The sequence below is a fragment of the Scyliorhinus canicula genome, chromosome 1, assembly GCF_902713615.1.
Source record: "Scyliorhinus canicula chromosome 1, sScyCan1.1, whole genome shotgun sequence".
NCBI lineage: Eukaryota > Metazoa > Chordata > Chondrichthyes > Carcharhiniformes > Scyliorhinidae > Scyliorhinus > Scyliorhinus canicula.
The window spans coordinates 193,018,337-193,031,772 of record NC_052146.1 but is presented as its reverse complement, the minus strand read 5'-3'; the positions used below and the strand labels follow the sequence as shown (position 1 = coordinate 193,031,772).

At 47.6% G+C, this 13,436-nt stretch overlaps 1 protein-coding gene across 1 annotated transcript in view; it reads right to left on the bottom strand.

Moving 5' to 3' along the window:
- Window positions 1–8,789, bottom strand: part of akap12b (A kinase (PRKA) anchor protein 12b) — a 105,200-nt gene extending 96,411 nt beyond the window's left edge. Inside the window, 1 exon segment of the mRNA XM_038792229.1 lies at window positions 8,142–8,789. Within this exon segment, the coding sequence (XP_038648157.1) occupies window positions 8,142–8,249 (108 nt within the window). The 5' untranslated portion in view covers window positions 8,250–8,789.
- Between the last annotated feature and the right edge of the window lie 4,647 nt (window positions 8,790–13,436).

The following is a 13,436-nucleotide window of genomic DNA, read 5'->3' as shown; positions in this document are numbered from 1 at the left end:
CTGAATGGCCTTCTAGGATGCAAGCATTCTTATGATTATATTCCATTTATGATGTGGAAATGCTGCCGTTAAACTGGGGTGGCACAGACAACACCAAGTTAATGGTGTTAAGACTTCTTACTATTCTATTTATCTACCCTCATTTTAGATTTCCCAGAAATGGATGTTTCATTACATCTACCTTACTGAGCCACTCATTTAAAAAAAATCTTTTTATTGGCATTTCCCATATTTATAAACAGTTGTACTGGTACACATCACATCTTTCTCGCCTGTGCTAATTTCCTTCATTATACAGAGATGTTTAGTTTGTCCTTCGTTTAACTGACATTTCATTGCCCTCTGGGTCGGTCTATGGCTCCTTCCCCTTCCCCGTTGTCCTCCCCTCCCTGCCGTCTTCGGCTGTGCTTTTCTTTTATTTTCCAGACAGAATGGAATCATCTCATGGTTTTTCCGCCTTCCTTCCACCCCCCCCCTCCCCCCCAGGTTGCGCAGTCTTTTGGTAACTCATCTATCTTGGGTGTTTTTTCTAAAATTCTTATTAGGTTACTCCTCGTTGCTGGCCTCGAACAGGTTTTGGAATAGGCTGGCGAACTGCCCCAAGTATCCAGGAACCTTCCTCTGACCCTCGGATGGCGTACTTAATCTTCTCCATAGGTGGAGAAATTCTGAGAGGCCAGCGAGCCAGTCTGCAGCTTTGGGTGGTGCTGCCGATCGCCAGCCGAGCAGGATTCTCTGGCGTGCAATTAGGGAAGCGAAAGCAAGGGCGTTGGCCCCCTTCCCCATGTGTAACTCTGGCTGCTCCGATACCCCAAAGATTGCCACGATTGGGCATGGCTTCACCCTCACCCCCACAACCTTGGACATTGCCTCGGAGAAGGCTGTCCAGAACCCTCGGAGAAGGCTGTCCAGAACCCAGCAAGCTTGGGCGGCCAGCCCAAAACATGTGGGTGTGGTTGGCCAGGCCCCTCTGGCACTGCTCACATTTGTCCTCCACCTCCGGGGAGAACCTGCTCATTCGGGTTCTGGTCAGGTGCGCTCTGTGCACCACTTTGAGCTGCATTAGGCTTAGCCTTGTGCAGGTGGAGGTGGAGTTAGCCCTGCTCAGTGCTTCGCTCCAGGGTCTCCATCCCAACTCTGTCCCCAGTTCATCCTCCCATTTTTGTCTGGTTTTGTCCAGTGGTGTTCGGGCTCTGTTCAGTAGCCGTCCATATACTTTACCCACATAGCCCCCCCCCTTCTCGTTGCTTGTGCCTATCAGGTCCTCTAGTAGTGTGGTTTCTGGGGCACCCCACTGTTTCTTTGCAGAGGAAGTGTTTTATTTGGAGGTGTCTCAATTCCTGTACTTTTGCTAGTTTCCACTTCCTCGTCAGTTTGTCCTGTGTCGCCAGTCTGCACCCTACGTAGAAGTCCCCGACCGTCACTGTGCCCCGTCCCGCCTCCATCTTTTGAAGGTGGTATCCAGTATGGCTGGGGGGGGGGGGGGGGTCTGTAATTACCACAGATGGGGGCCATAGGGGACATTTTGGTTATCCCGAAGTGCTGTCTCAACTGTGTCCACGTTCTCAGCGTGGCCACTGCCACTGGGCTCGTTGTGTATCTTGTTGAGGAGGATGGGAGTGCTGCTGTGGCCAGGGCCCGGAGGGTTGTTCCTTTGCAGGATGCCTCCTCCATTTGTACCCAATCTGTGTCGGGTTCTTGTGCCCATCCCCTCACTCTTTCTGCCGTTGCTGCCCAGTGGTAGTATTGTAGGTTCAGTAAGGCCAAGCCCCCTTTGATTTTCCTTCTTTGCAGTGTCTGTTTGGGAATTCTCAGGTTCTTTCCCCCCCTCCGCAAGCGTCATGATTAGACGGTCTACGTTTTGGAAAAAAGCCTTGGGGATGAAGATCGGGATCGATCTCAATAGGAAGAGGAACCTTGGCAGTACGTTCATCTTGATCGTCTGCACTCTCCCTGCCAGAGAAAGTGAGAGTGAGCCCCACCTTTGAAGGTCTCTTCTTACTTCCTCCACCAGACTGGTCAGATTCCACTTGTGAATCTGTGTCCAGTCTCTGGCTATCTGCATCCCCAGGGAATGGAATCTGTTCTGGGCTGTTTTGAACGGGAGCCCCTTCAGCTCTGTCCCTCCCCCATTTGGGTTCACTGGGAATGTCTCGCTTTTGCCCAGGTTAAGTTTGTAGCCCGAGAAGGTTCCAAACTCTTTCAGTATTTGTAATATTACCTTCAGTCCCTCCTGTGGCTTCGAGACAGAGGAGCAGGTCATCTGCATAGAGTGAGACTCTGTGCTCTCTGTCTCCTCTCCGGATTCTCTTCCAGCTTTTGGCATCCCGCAGGACTATCGCCAGGTGTTTGATCGCTAGCACGAACAAGAATGGGGACAGGGGCAACCGTGTCTTGTTCCTCTCTACAGCTGGATGTATTCAGAGTTAGTGGTGTTAGATCGGACACTCGCTTTGGGAGCGTTCTACAGGAGCCTCACCCAGGCGGTGAATCCCGCTCCGTGCCCAAACCGTTCCAGGACCTCGAAGAGGTATTTCCATTAGACTCTGTCGAAGGCCTTTACTGCGTCCAGAGAGATGATTACCCCGGGTGTTCTCTCCCCAGTGGGGCGTCATTATCACATTCAGCAGCCACCTAATGTTCGCTGTGAGCTGCCTAGCCTTGACAACACCCATTTGGTCCTCTGCGACCACCTCTGGTACACAGCCCTCCAGCCTTTTGGCCAGAACCTTTGCGACTATTTTTGCGTCCACACATTCAGCAGTGAAATTGGTCTCTATGATCCACATTCCGTCAGGTCTTTATCTTTTTTGGGTATCAGTGAGCTTGTGGCCTGCGCTAGCGTTGGGGGTAGGGTGCCCCGTGCCAGTGAATCTGCAAACATGTCCCTTGTGTGTGGGGCCAGGACTGGTGCAAATTTTTTTTATAGAAGTTCGCCGGTAACCCGTCGGGTCCTGGTGCCTTCCCCGCCTGAATGGAGCTGATGCTCTCCATGATTTCTCCCAGGTTGGGGCCTCGGAGGTGTACAATCCCCGGTAGAAGGTCTCAAATGCCCGATTGACCTCCTTTGGTTCTGTTTATTGAGCCATTCATAACTTTAAAGATCTCCAGCCAGTTCACCAAAAGTGCCCAATTTTTTTTTTCAATTAAGGGCAATTAAGTGTGGCCAATCCAGCTAACCTGCACATCTTTGGGTTGTGGGGCTGAAGCCCACGAAGACCTGGGGGAGAATGTTCAAATTCCACACAGAGAGTGACCCAGGGCTGGGTTTGAACCCGAATCCTCAGCGCTGTAGGCAAGTGGTGCTCACCACTGCGCCACCATGGCCAGGTCACCATTAAGGGGGAAAAACAGAACTTTAAAATCAACAACGAACCATTAGCCATATCAAAAGCAGTTCTCCCCTTGAAAGATCAGGATTAACATCCCGCCACTGAGGCGCAATCAAATGGATGGTCTCTCACACATCAAGTCTCAATAAGATTCAGACACTGTACAGGTACAATAAAAGAGGCAATGAAAACACCTGATGGGAAGCTGCACTAATCACACTATGTTATAATAGATGGCGGTGGTTAGCACTGGTGCCTCACAGCGCCGAGTTCCCAGGTTCGATCCCGGCTCTGGGTCACTGTCAGTGTGGAGTTTGCACATTCGCCCCATGTTTGTGTGGGTTTCGCCCCTACAACCCAAAAAAATGTGCAGGGTAGGTGGATTGGCCATGCTAAATTGACCCTTAATTGGAAAAGGTGAATTGGGCACTCTAATTTTTTTTAAAATAAATGTTACAATATTAGAATGACTCTGAAAACATGGGAAAATAGGCCAAGAGATTCTGGGTGTTAATTCTGGGTTCCCAGCACATCAACTTTCCTTCACTCCTTCGTCGTCAGCCTAAATCAGGGGTGGGCAAACTTTTCCGTGCAAGGGCCACATTCAAAAATTCACAATTTTAAAGGGCCGCATAGTATATTAATTAATAGTCCCGGTTGTAACCAATTAGCGTGCGGCATATACCTCAGCACTTCCCCCGGCGGCATCCTGCCTTTAACCCTCTTTTTCTCTACTTTTCAAAAATGGCGCTTAACCCAGTTATGATTCTGGGCGCCTCATATAGAACATGGAACATAGAACAGAACAGCACAGCACAGAACAGGCCCTTCGGCCCTCGATGTTGTGCCGAGCAATGATCACCCTACTCAAGTCAACGTATCCACCCTATACCAGTAACCCAACAGCCCCCCCAATTAACCTTAAAAATTAAAAAAAAAAATTTTTTAATGACTTGATCTTGGTGGGCCGCATAAAGACCTTTGGCGGGCCGCATGCGGCCCGCGGGCCGTAGTTTGCCCACCCCTGGCCTAAATCCTAAACTCTGGCATTCCCTCGGCAAAACTCTCTCCTCCTTAATGACACTCTATAAAACATTTCTCTTTATCTAAGTTATTGGTCATCAGTCCTAACTGCACTTTAAGTGGTTGTGTCAAATTATGTCCAATAACACTCCTGTGAAGTACCTTGGGTTGTTTTACTATGCAAGCTATTGTTACTGAAAGGGAAGAAATAGCCTTCACCCTATTCAGGCCCCATGCTGCGAAGCCCATAGTTACTCGGAATGTATCACAACACAGTTAAACTAAAAAATCCCAGCCAACCCACAAGTCTTTTGAACAAAGACCACAGTTAAAGAAAAATACATTTCACCTAACCGGGAGAGAGAATGGTTACCGGTGAGGTTTCCTTCTATCTAGTCTTTCATTGAACCAAGGAGGGCAGGGAAATTCAATCTGATCCAGTTTGTACAGCTATCTTCACAGGGTGGACTTATTAGAAATCTTGCCTCAGACGATGGTTGGTTCAAGCTTGGCTGAAAGTTGAGGCTGTTCTATCTTTGGATGTGACATTAAACCAATTGTAACCTTTCAAGAGGATTCACCAAGTTCTCCCAAGTCCTGGGCAACATTCCTCCATAAAGAGACACATTGCTGTGCCCAAAATGGCTGTCACATTTGTCAACACAACAAGATACACTTCAAAATAATTAATTCAATTTGGAAGAGTTAAACAGATTTTTAATTGGTAATGGGTTGAAAGGTTACAGAGAACATGCATAACCGTGGAGTTAAGGCCAGGATGGGATCAGCCATGATTTAATGGCAGAGCAGACTCAATGGGCCAAATTACCTCATTCTGCTCCTATATCTTATGAACGTATAAATGTCCATGAAGCGGAGAGATACATTAAAGGTGGACTGTTCTAATTTGGGATCTTGCTGTGCAAAATTTGGCTGTGACATTGGGCCAAGCATCACAAGCCAGTCAGGTGTTTTGGAATATCACATCGACAGAATAACAGCCTCTATAAATTGGAAGTCTTCACCATCCAATTTGCTCTTCGACCATTTGCACCTGAACTGTCAATATTAGAACTCCATAGGCGGCACAGTGGTTCGCAATGCTGCCTTACGGCACCGAGGTCCCAGGTTCGATCCCGGCTCTGAGTCACTGTCCATGTGGAGTTTGCACATTCTCCCTGTGTTTGCGTGGGTTTCGCCCCCACAACCCAAAGATGTGCAAGGTGGGTGGACTGGCCATGCTAAATTGCCCCTTAATTGGAAAAAAGGAATTGGGTACTCTAAATTTATTTTTAAAACATTTAGAACTTCATGAAGATTCCCAGAGATCCTTCACAGTTAACAGTCTCAATATTCATGCTCCCCCCCCCCCCCAAACCAAACATACATCACCCACCTCTCTGCATGGCCCATTCCATCATCCTCTGTTTAACAAGTCTTCTATTTTAATCAGCAAACTATGGAGGAACAAAACAAATGTGGGTGCCCAGGTACAGAAATCAACTAAAAGCTAGTGGACAGAGACAGAAAGTAATCAAGTGGGGTGCTCTGTCAAGAGCCGGTGCAGGCTTAATGGGCCAAATGGCCTCCTTCTGCAATTCTATGAAAACCTTGAATGGAAATCTTGAGGAAATTAGTGGGGGTTAGGAAGTTTTCAGTTGTGTACAATTTGGTCAGACCTCCATCCATTGTACTGCATACAGGTTTGGGTTACACACCTTGAAGGACATAGTCTTGGAAGATATGCAGCATTGAGTCATTAGAATCAGACCCAGGTTTAAAATGTTAGCTTGTATTTTGAGTGATGATGGAGGGCTGACCTAATAGAGATAAAAAGGATTCTCCAGCACCTTCCCATTCCAATGGAAGGTCATTGAACTAATTAACTCTGTTTAACATTCAATATAATTTACCAATCTCAGGCAGTTACTCTTGACCCAGGTAAACCCAATAGGTCTGTAAATTCCTGACCCAAATATCCACTTTTCTGGATGAGTAATTCCTCTATCCCTCAGGTTTTTCTGCACAGTTCCCATTTCCATCGAGTTTTTTTAAAATGGTAATATAATTTGAGCCTCTGCTTTCTTATCCCGTCTTTGGGATGTGTATACCATCAGAGCTTTTCGATCCTTATTTACCTTAACCTTCTTATAGTATTTTTTTTAAAATTTAGAGTACCCAATTATTTTTTCCAATTAAGGGGCAATTTAGTGTGGCCAATCCACCTACCCTGCACATTTTTGGGTTGTGGGGGCGGAACCCACGCAAACACGGGGAGAACGTGCAAACTCCACATGGACAGCGACCCAGAGCCGGGATCGAACCTGGGACCTCGGCGCCGTGAGGTAGCAGGGCTAACCCACTGTACTGCCCCTAGTAATTTTTAAGGCACACCCTTTTCAGGTACCCTACAGTTCCACTCCCCACATTTCCTCTGATACTCCTGGAGCTTACATTGCTCAATAAAAGTTGAATGAAGCTACTTCAGCACCTGTCAGGCATTATTCTTCATCACACCCCGTATATACCCCTCTTTATAAATCATATTTTGTTCTATTCTTGGAACACGTGTCTATATTCATAGTCACAGACACAGACCCGCCTTTTTTTTGCCCAACTAGCCAATTACTATGCTCCAGACAAGCCTCCTCCTGCCTTACTTCATCTCAGGTGACACATCCCCACACACACACACACACACACACACTGCTTAATCCATCATCCACAGCCAATTAATCAGAGTAGCCATCTTCCACCCACTGAAATTGGCATTATGACAATGCATTGGTTGGGAAGTCAGAGGCATGAGTAGGGATAATAGGAACTTACTCCAATTGACAAGATGTGGATTGCGATTCTCTTCCTCCATCGTCACCCATCTCTCTCCCCCCACCCACCCAAAAAAAAATGAGGACTCGGCTTTACATTTATAACTTGGGATGAGGGAAGAGAGCCATATATACAGTACAAGTTTGTTGCAGCATCTGCTACTCCTAGCTAGCATAGTAACTCCAAAACGTTTGCTTACAGACCTCGCCCGCTCATTCACGTGCCTCCTTGCTCAACAATGAACTCCCAATATGGTAACGGATCCTTTGTAATTCTATCCAGTCTGCCTGAGCAGCAATTAAACCACCCCTTTCTGTGGTTGCGAAAGACTCTGACGAAAAAGCTTCTATATTCACTGGCCTGACCAGGGATGTTGGTTAATTCTCTTGTCCCAGGGGGAAGGCCACTTTTGTCCAGGGGGAAAACGGGGCCAACAGCAAAATATGCTGCTTCGGACACACAATAAAACCCACATCCTGAAGAGTACCGCCGTGCTCCTGAAGTTCACATTCGGCTTAACTGATCAGAAAAGTCTGATGGTGTCTCCGGAGATCTTGTCCAATGCAGCATTCAAAATAATGATTTATGTTGACAGGAATATCGGAATACTTAGTACCCAAGGTGAAAAGGTACTGACATTTGCAACCATTAATTTTCCCAACATATTTTTTTTTAAACACCAAAGTTTAGATTTGAAGTCAACGGCTGGGACAATTTTAGTTTAAAGACTGGGGAGGGGGGGTATGAGGAGAGATGAGATAGGTGACCTTCCTCATTCCCTCACAGTTGGTCCATTGGGAGGCGGGAAACCAGATTTGGGACTTTAGTTTGACCAGTGCATGTAGAAGGATCTAGAAGACCCAGTCTGACTGGACTGAGTGCATCCTTCCGCACCCCACCCCAACAACTCCCATCTCCGCATCCCCACAATCAGCCCCAGGATAGTTATGCACTCACCCTGCCATCCGGCCCATCTGTGTGCTGCCTCTCCTCGCTCGCCTCTTCATTCGGGCTCTCGGCTGGGCTGTGTTGCCCGGGTTCCTGCGCCGAGACGCCGGCTCCCATCTCTGGGCTTTGCTGAGTGTTTAACTCGGGTAACGGCGAATAACGGGGAGCGGCTCCAAACACCGACAGGTTCCGGCTGTGTCCGCAAACGCGCCCCGCTTCACTATACCCTCACTCACCCCTGGCCCGCCTGCTCAGTCACTGTCTCCTGGGGTCAGGCTGGACCCTGTGTCCCTCTCCCCTGGGGTCAGGCTGGACCCTGTGTCCCTCTTCCCTGGGGGTCAGGCTGGACCCTGTGTCCCTCTCCCCTGGGGGTCAGGCTGGACCCTGTGTCCCTTTCCCCTGGGTCAGGCTGGACCCCGTGTCCCTTTCCCCTGGGTCAGGCTGGACCCTGTGTCCCTTTCCCCTGGGGGTCAGTCTGGACTCTGTGCCCCTTTCCCCTGGGGTCTGGCTTGCTCCCTCCTTCCTTCCTTCCTGGGTGTTTCCCCTCTGCAATCTCCTCTCCAGTCCACACTCAGACCCTGCAACGTGCTGTCTGCTGCAATCCTCAATCCACAGCCCTCTCCTGCCTGACCCAAACCCTATCCCGAGCCAATGAGAAGCCTCGCAGGGAGGGACCTGCGCAGGGAATGGAGGCAGTGACCAACCCGCGCCCCCCCGGAATCTCGCCCACTGACCTGTGAGAAGGAAGATCCACTCGGAGCAGCAGTGATTCAGCCAACAAATAGTGACTGACTTTAACCTCGTTCTTTAACCCCTTCCTGCTCCCAGCATCTTCTCCCAGAAAGCTCTCCCTTTCCACAGATGTAGTGACTGTTTCTGACACACAGATTTGTGCCTTGTACAAAGTGAAGAGATACCGGGAAAAAATGCATATCCAATGATCAACATTTCTATAGACTACACAGAAGAACTAAGTAATGTTTTTAAAATGCATTTATATGGCGCCTTTCACGACCTCAGAACACCACAATGTGTTTCACCACCAGAATGAGTACTGTTGGGGTGGAGGAACGGCCGCTGCCAAGTTGCACAACGTAAGATCCCACAAACAACCTTGTGGTTAGGGCCAGATCATCCGCTGGAGGGGTAAATGTTGAATACTGGGCTGGCCCGCTCCTGTAAAATAGTGACATGGGACCTTTTCTACCCACTCTCCAGGTAGAGCCTTATCTGAAAGACAGCAGTGTTGAAACTGTAGTGACACAGTAATTCTCTGGGATTTTAAAAATACATTTAGAGTACCCAATTTTTTCCCCCCAATTAAGGGGCAATTTAGCGTGGCCAATCCACCTACCCTGCACATCTTTGGGTTGTGGGGGTGAAACTCATGCAAACAAAGGGAGAATGTGCAAACTCCACACGGACAGTGACCCGAGATTGAACCCGGGTCCTCTGCGCCATGAGGCAGCAGTGCTAACCAATGCGCCTCCGCGCCGCCCTTAGTAGTTCTCTTGTTAACTGTGAAACAAGAAAAAGCCACGAGGACTTGAACCTTTTCCAAAGTCCGTGGTTATTTTGAATTGGTCTATTTCCCAATTTATTTAACCTGAAGGACAGAAATACAGATGAATCCTTCAGCACGGGGAGGCAGTGGTTTCATGGTATTATCACTGGGCCTGAGGACACAGGCTCAGATCCCACCAGGGCAGCTGATGGAATTTAAATTTGGCTAATAAAAGCTGGAATTAAAAGCTAGTCTCAGCAATGGTGAAACTATTAATTTCTGTAAAACCAATGTGGTTCACTCGGAAAATCTGCCACCCTTATCCACAACACAGTGGTTGATTAAAAGTCTATAAAGAGGGCGGCATGGTGGCGCAGTGGTTAGCACTGCTGCCTACGGTGCTGAGGACTGTTCTATCCCGGCTCCGGGTCACTGTCTGTGTGGAGTTTGCACTTTCTCCCGTGTCTGAGTGGGTTTCACCCCAACAACCCAAAGATGTACAGAGTAGGTGGATTGACCACACTAAAAATTGCCCCTTAATTGGAAAAAAAAATAATTGGGTACTCTAAATTTATATAAATAAATAAAAAGTCAAAAAGGAAATACACTGTTCGGATGGACCAACAGGCATTGATCTTGGGAAATGACAACAGCAAACCCAGATCAGTGTCCCTGCAAAGTCCTCCTCACTAATACCTTGGGGCTTGTGCCAAGATTGTCTCCCAGATTTGTCAAGCAACAGCCTGACATTGTCACACTTAACTAATCATGTCCCAGACACTACCATCACCATACCTGGGTATGTCCTGTTCCACCAGCAGGACAGTGTGATGAATGTAGGAATTATTGTAGGTATTTGGTGCAATGAGTGTTAAAAGCCTGAGTTAGTATGTGTATGATTGCCAGAGCCATGTTTTTAAAAGAAATCTTAGTTTGAAAGACAATCGGCGATATTTTCCGTTCCTGAGACTAAGTGTTGATGCTGGGGAAGGATTCGTAGACTTCCACGACAGAAAACCTGGCACTGCACCTGGGCCGATTCAGCGGCCGCTGAGGGGCTAGCACCATCAACGACGTGGAACACAATCGATTCCAAAGAGAAACAGTGCAGGATTCGCCGGGTCCGTGATTGACACTCAGGAGGCTGACAAGCTGCAGCCACATAAACACGCTTCATTCCCCACACACACTCATCCCAGCCAACAAGAGGTCCGCTAATGATATGACAAGAGTGTTTACTGTATGTGCGGAGTGGAACACACTGACGCCATTGTCGAGGCACCAGAGAATTGAGATTTGGCGTGAAACCAGCGCCCGCCACGATTTCGGCATAAAAAATGATTCTCTGCCCAACCATGTTTCCTGATTCTGACATCAGCCAACAGAGAATCCCACCTAACTAAATCTTGAAACCTGAGGTGTAATTAAAGCATCGTAAAAAGCTTGGGCTAATGCGGCTTTGTTTGGTTAAGGGGATTCCCTGTGGAGTTAATTAGATTTCAGCTTGGTAAAATTATGTAATTACTGGAAGGAACCCAGGTATCAGGCATTTTTTCAGAAAAGCCGAGTTTAATTGTGTGTTAGCTGGGGATGTGAGCAGAAGTGAGGCATCTCAGTTCAGTTAAAAGATAGGAGATGGTGGTGTAGTGGTATTGTCACTGGATTAGTATTCCAGAGATGATTAATACTTAATCCCCCCATTTACATTCCTTTTGTCTTTCTGTCCACAGCATCTTTGTCAAACTCCACCTATCGCTGTCCCCCCCCCCCCGCCCCGTACTCAGCCCCACTGCTCTATGCCCCCCACACAACAGTATAAATCTGATCCTGTTTCCACTTCTCTCCAGCTTTGACAAAAGAGTCATCCAGACTCAAAACGTTAGCTCCCTTCTCTTTCCACAGATGCTGCCAGACCTGCCACAATTGTCCAGTGTTTTCTGTTTTTGTTGTTGTAATCCAGAAACCCAGGTTCGAATCCCACCACTGCAGATGGTGAAATTTTAATTAAATACAAAATTTGGAATTAAAAGTCTTTTTTAAAAAATAAATTTAGAGTACCCAATTCAATTCATTTTTTCCAATTAAGGGGCAATTTAGCGTGGCCAATCCACCTACCCTGCACATCTTTGGGTTGTGGGGGTGAAACCCACGCAAACACGGGGAGAATGTGGGAATTAAAAGTCTAATGGTCACCATGAAATTATTGTCGATTGTCATAAAAAACCCATCTGGTTCGCTAATGTCCTTCAGGGAAGGAATCTGCCGTCCTTACCTGGTCTGGTCAAAATGTGACTCCAGATCCACAGCAATGTGGTTGACTCTTAACTGCCCCCTCAAGGGCAATTACTGGTGAACATTAAATGCTGACACAGCCAGCGGTGCCCACATCTCATGAACCAAAAAAATTAAAATGTATATAGCCAAATTAGCAGTTTCTTTCCTCTTTTAAGGTATTTTATTCCAAACACATGTGACAACAGCAAAATACAAAATATATAGTCCATAAAATCACAATCCACAGTTTGTACAGTTTTTCCCCTTTTATCCCCTCCCCCCGTGGTGAACAATTCCTCAAATAGCATCATGAACAAACCCTACCACAGCTTGAAGCCCTCCTCTGACCCTGTCAACTTGAACTTAATCTTCTCCAGCTGGAAAATGTCGTAGAGGTCCCCCAGACCAGCCACCACCCCCAGTGACATATCCAACCTCCAATTTAACAGGATCTTTCACTGGGCAATTATAGAGGTGAAGACCACAACATCAGCCTCCTTCCCCTCTAGAAGCTTCCGAGACCCCAAAAATCGCCACCATAGGCTCTGACCTCCATCTCCACTATCTTGGGTAGCATTCCAAACACCGTCTCCCAATAGTTCTCAGCTTCTCCCAGCCCCAGAACATATGTGCATGGTTCGCCTGCCCTTGCCCACACTCAGTGGCCACCCCCTGGAAGAACCCAAACATCTTCGCCCGAGTCATGTGCACCACCTTGAACTGAATCAAGCTCATCCTCGCAAAGGAGGAGGTTGAGTTCACCCGCTGCATCGCCTCACACCACAGCCTCCAACCGATTTCCCACTACAACTCCTCCTCCTATTTACTCTTGATCCTCACCACTTGAGGCCCATCCAGCTCCCCCAACCACCCGTATATATCTCCAATCCTGCCCTCCGCAAAGTCATCAGGAAGCAACAGTGCTCCAACAGCATGTAATCTGGCAGCTTGGGGGAATGCCCTCCACTCCTTTCGTGCAAAGTCCTGCACCTGCCCTTACCTACACTCACTGCCCCTCGGCAGCTCAAACCTCTCCCCCTTCCAAGAACAAGTCCCTATCCCACTCCAGCTTCGCTTCCCTCCACTTCCCACACATCCCATCCATCGCCCTCGCTTGAACCTGTGGTTCCCACTCAATGACGTGAACAACAACATTCTTTCCAACTTAAAATGCCTCCTCAACCAGTTCCGCACCGATTATACCACCAGGCACCCCTTATACTTTCCCGGAGCTAACTGCAGCGGGGCCGTCACCATGGCCCTTGTTATATTATTTGTTTTAGTTATTTTAGGATGGTGAAGATTGTAGTGCTAACAAAGAATATTAAGCTGTGTTCAATAAACAAAGCTAATTTATTACACTACACGGAATTAGATTCAAACATATTACTAAAGAATTAGTTAAGTAAAGATTATACTACACTTCTTCACTATTAATTCAACTATCTCACACCTACTCTGCCTTGCTCTCTTCCACTCTCTCCAGCTATCTCCCAGGAGTCAAGGAGGCATGTGGTATTTATATA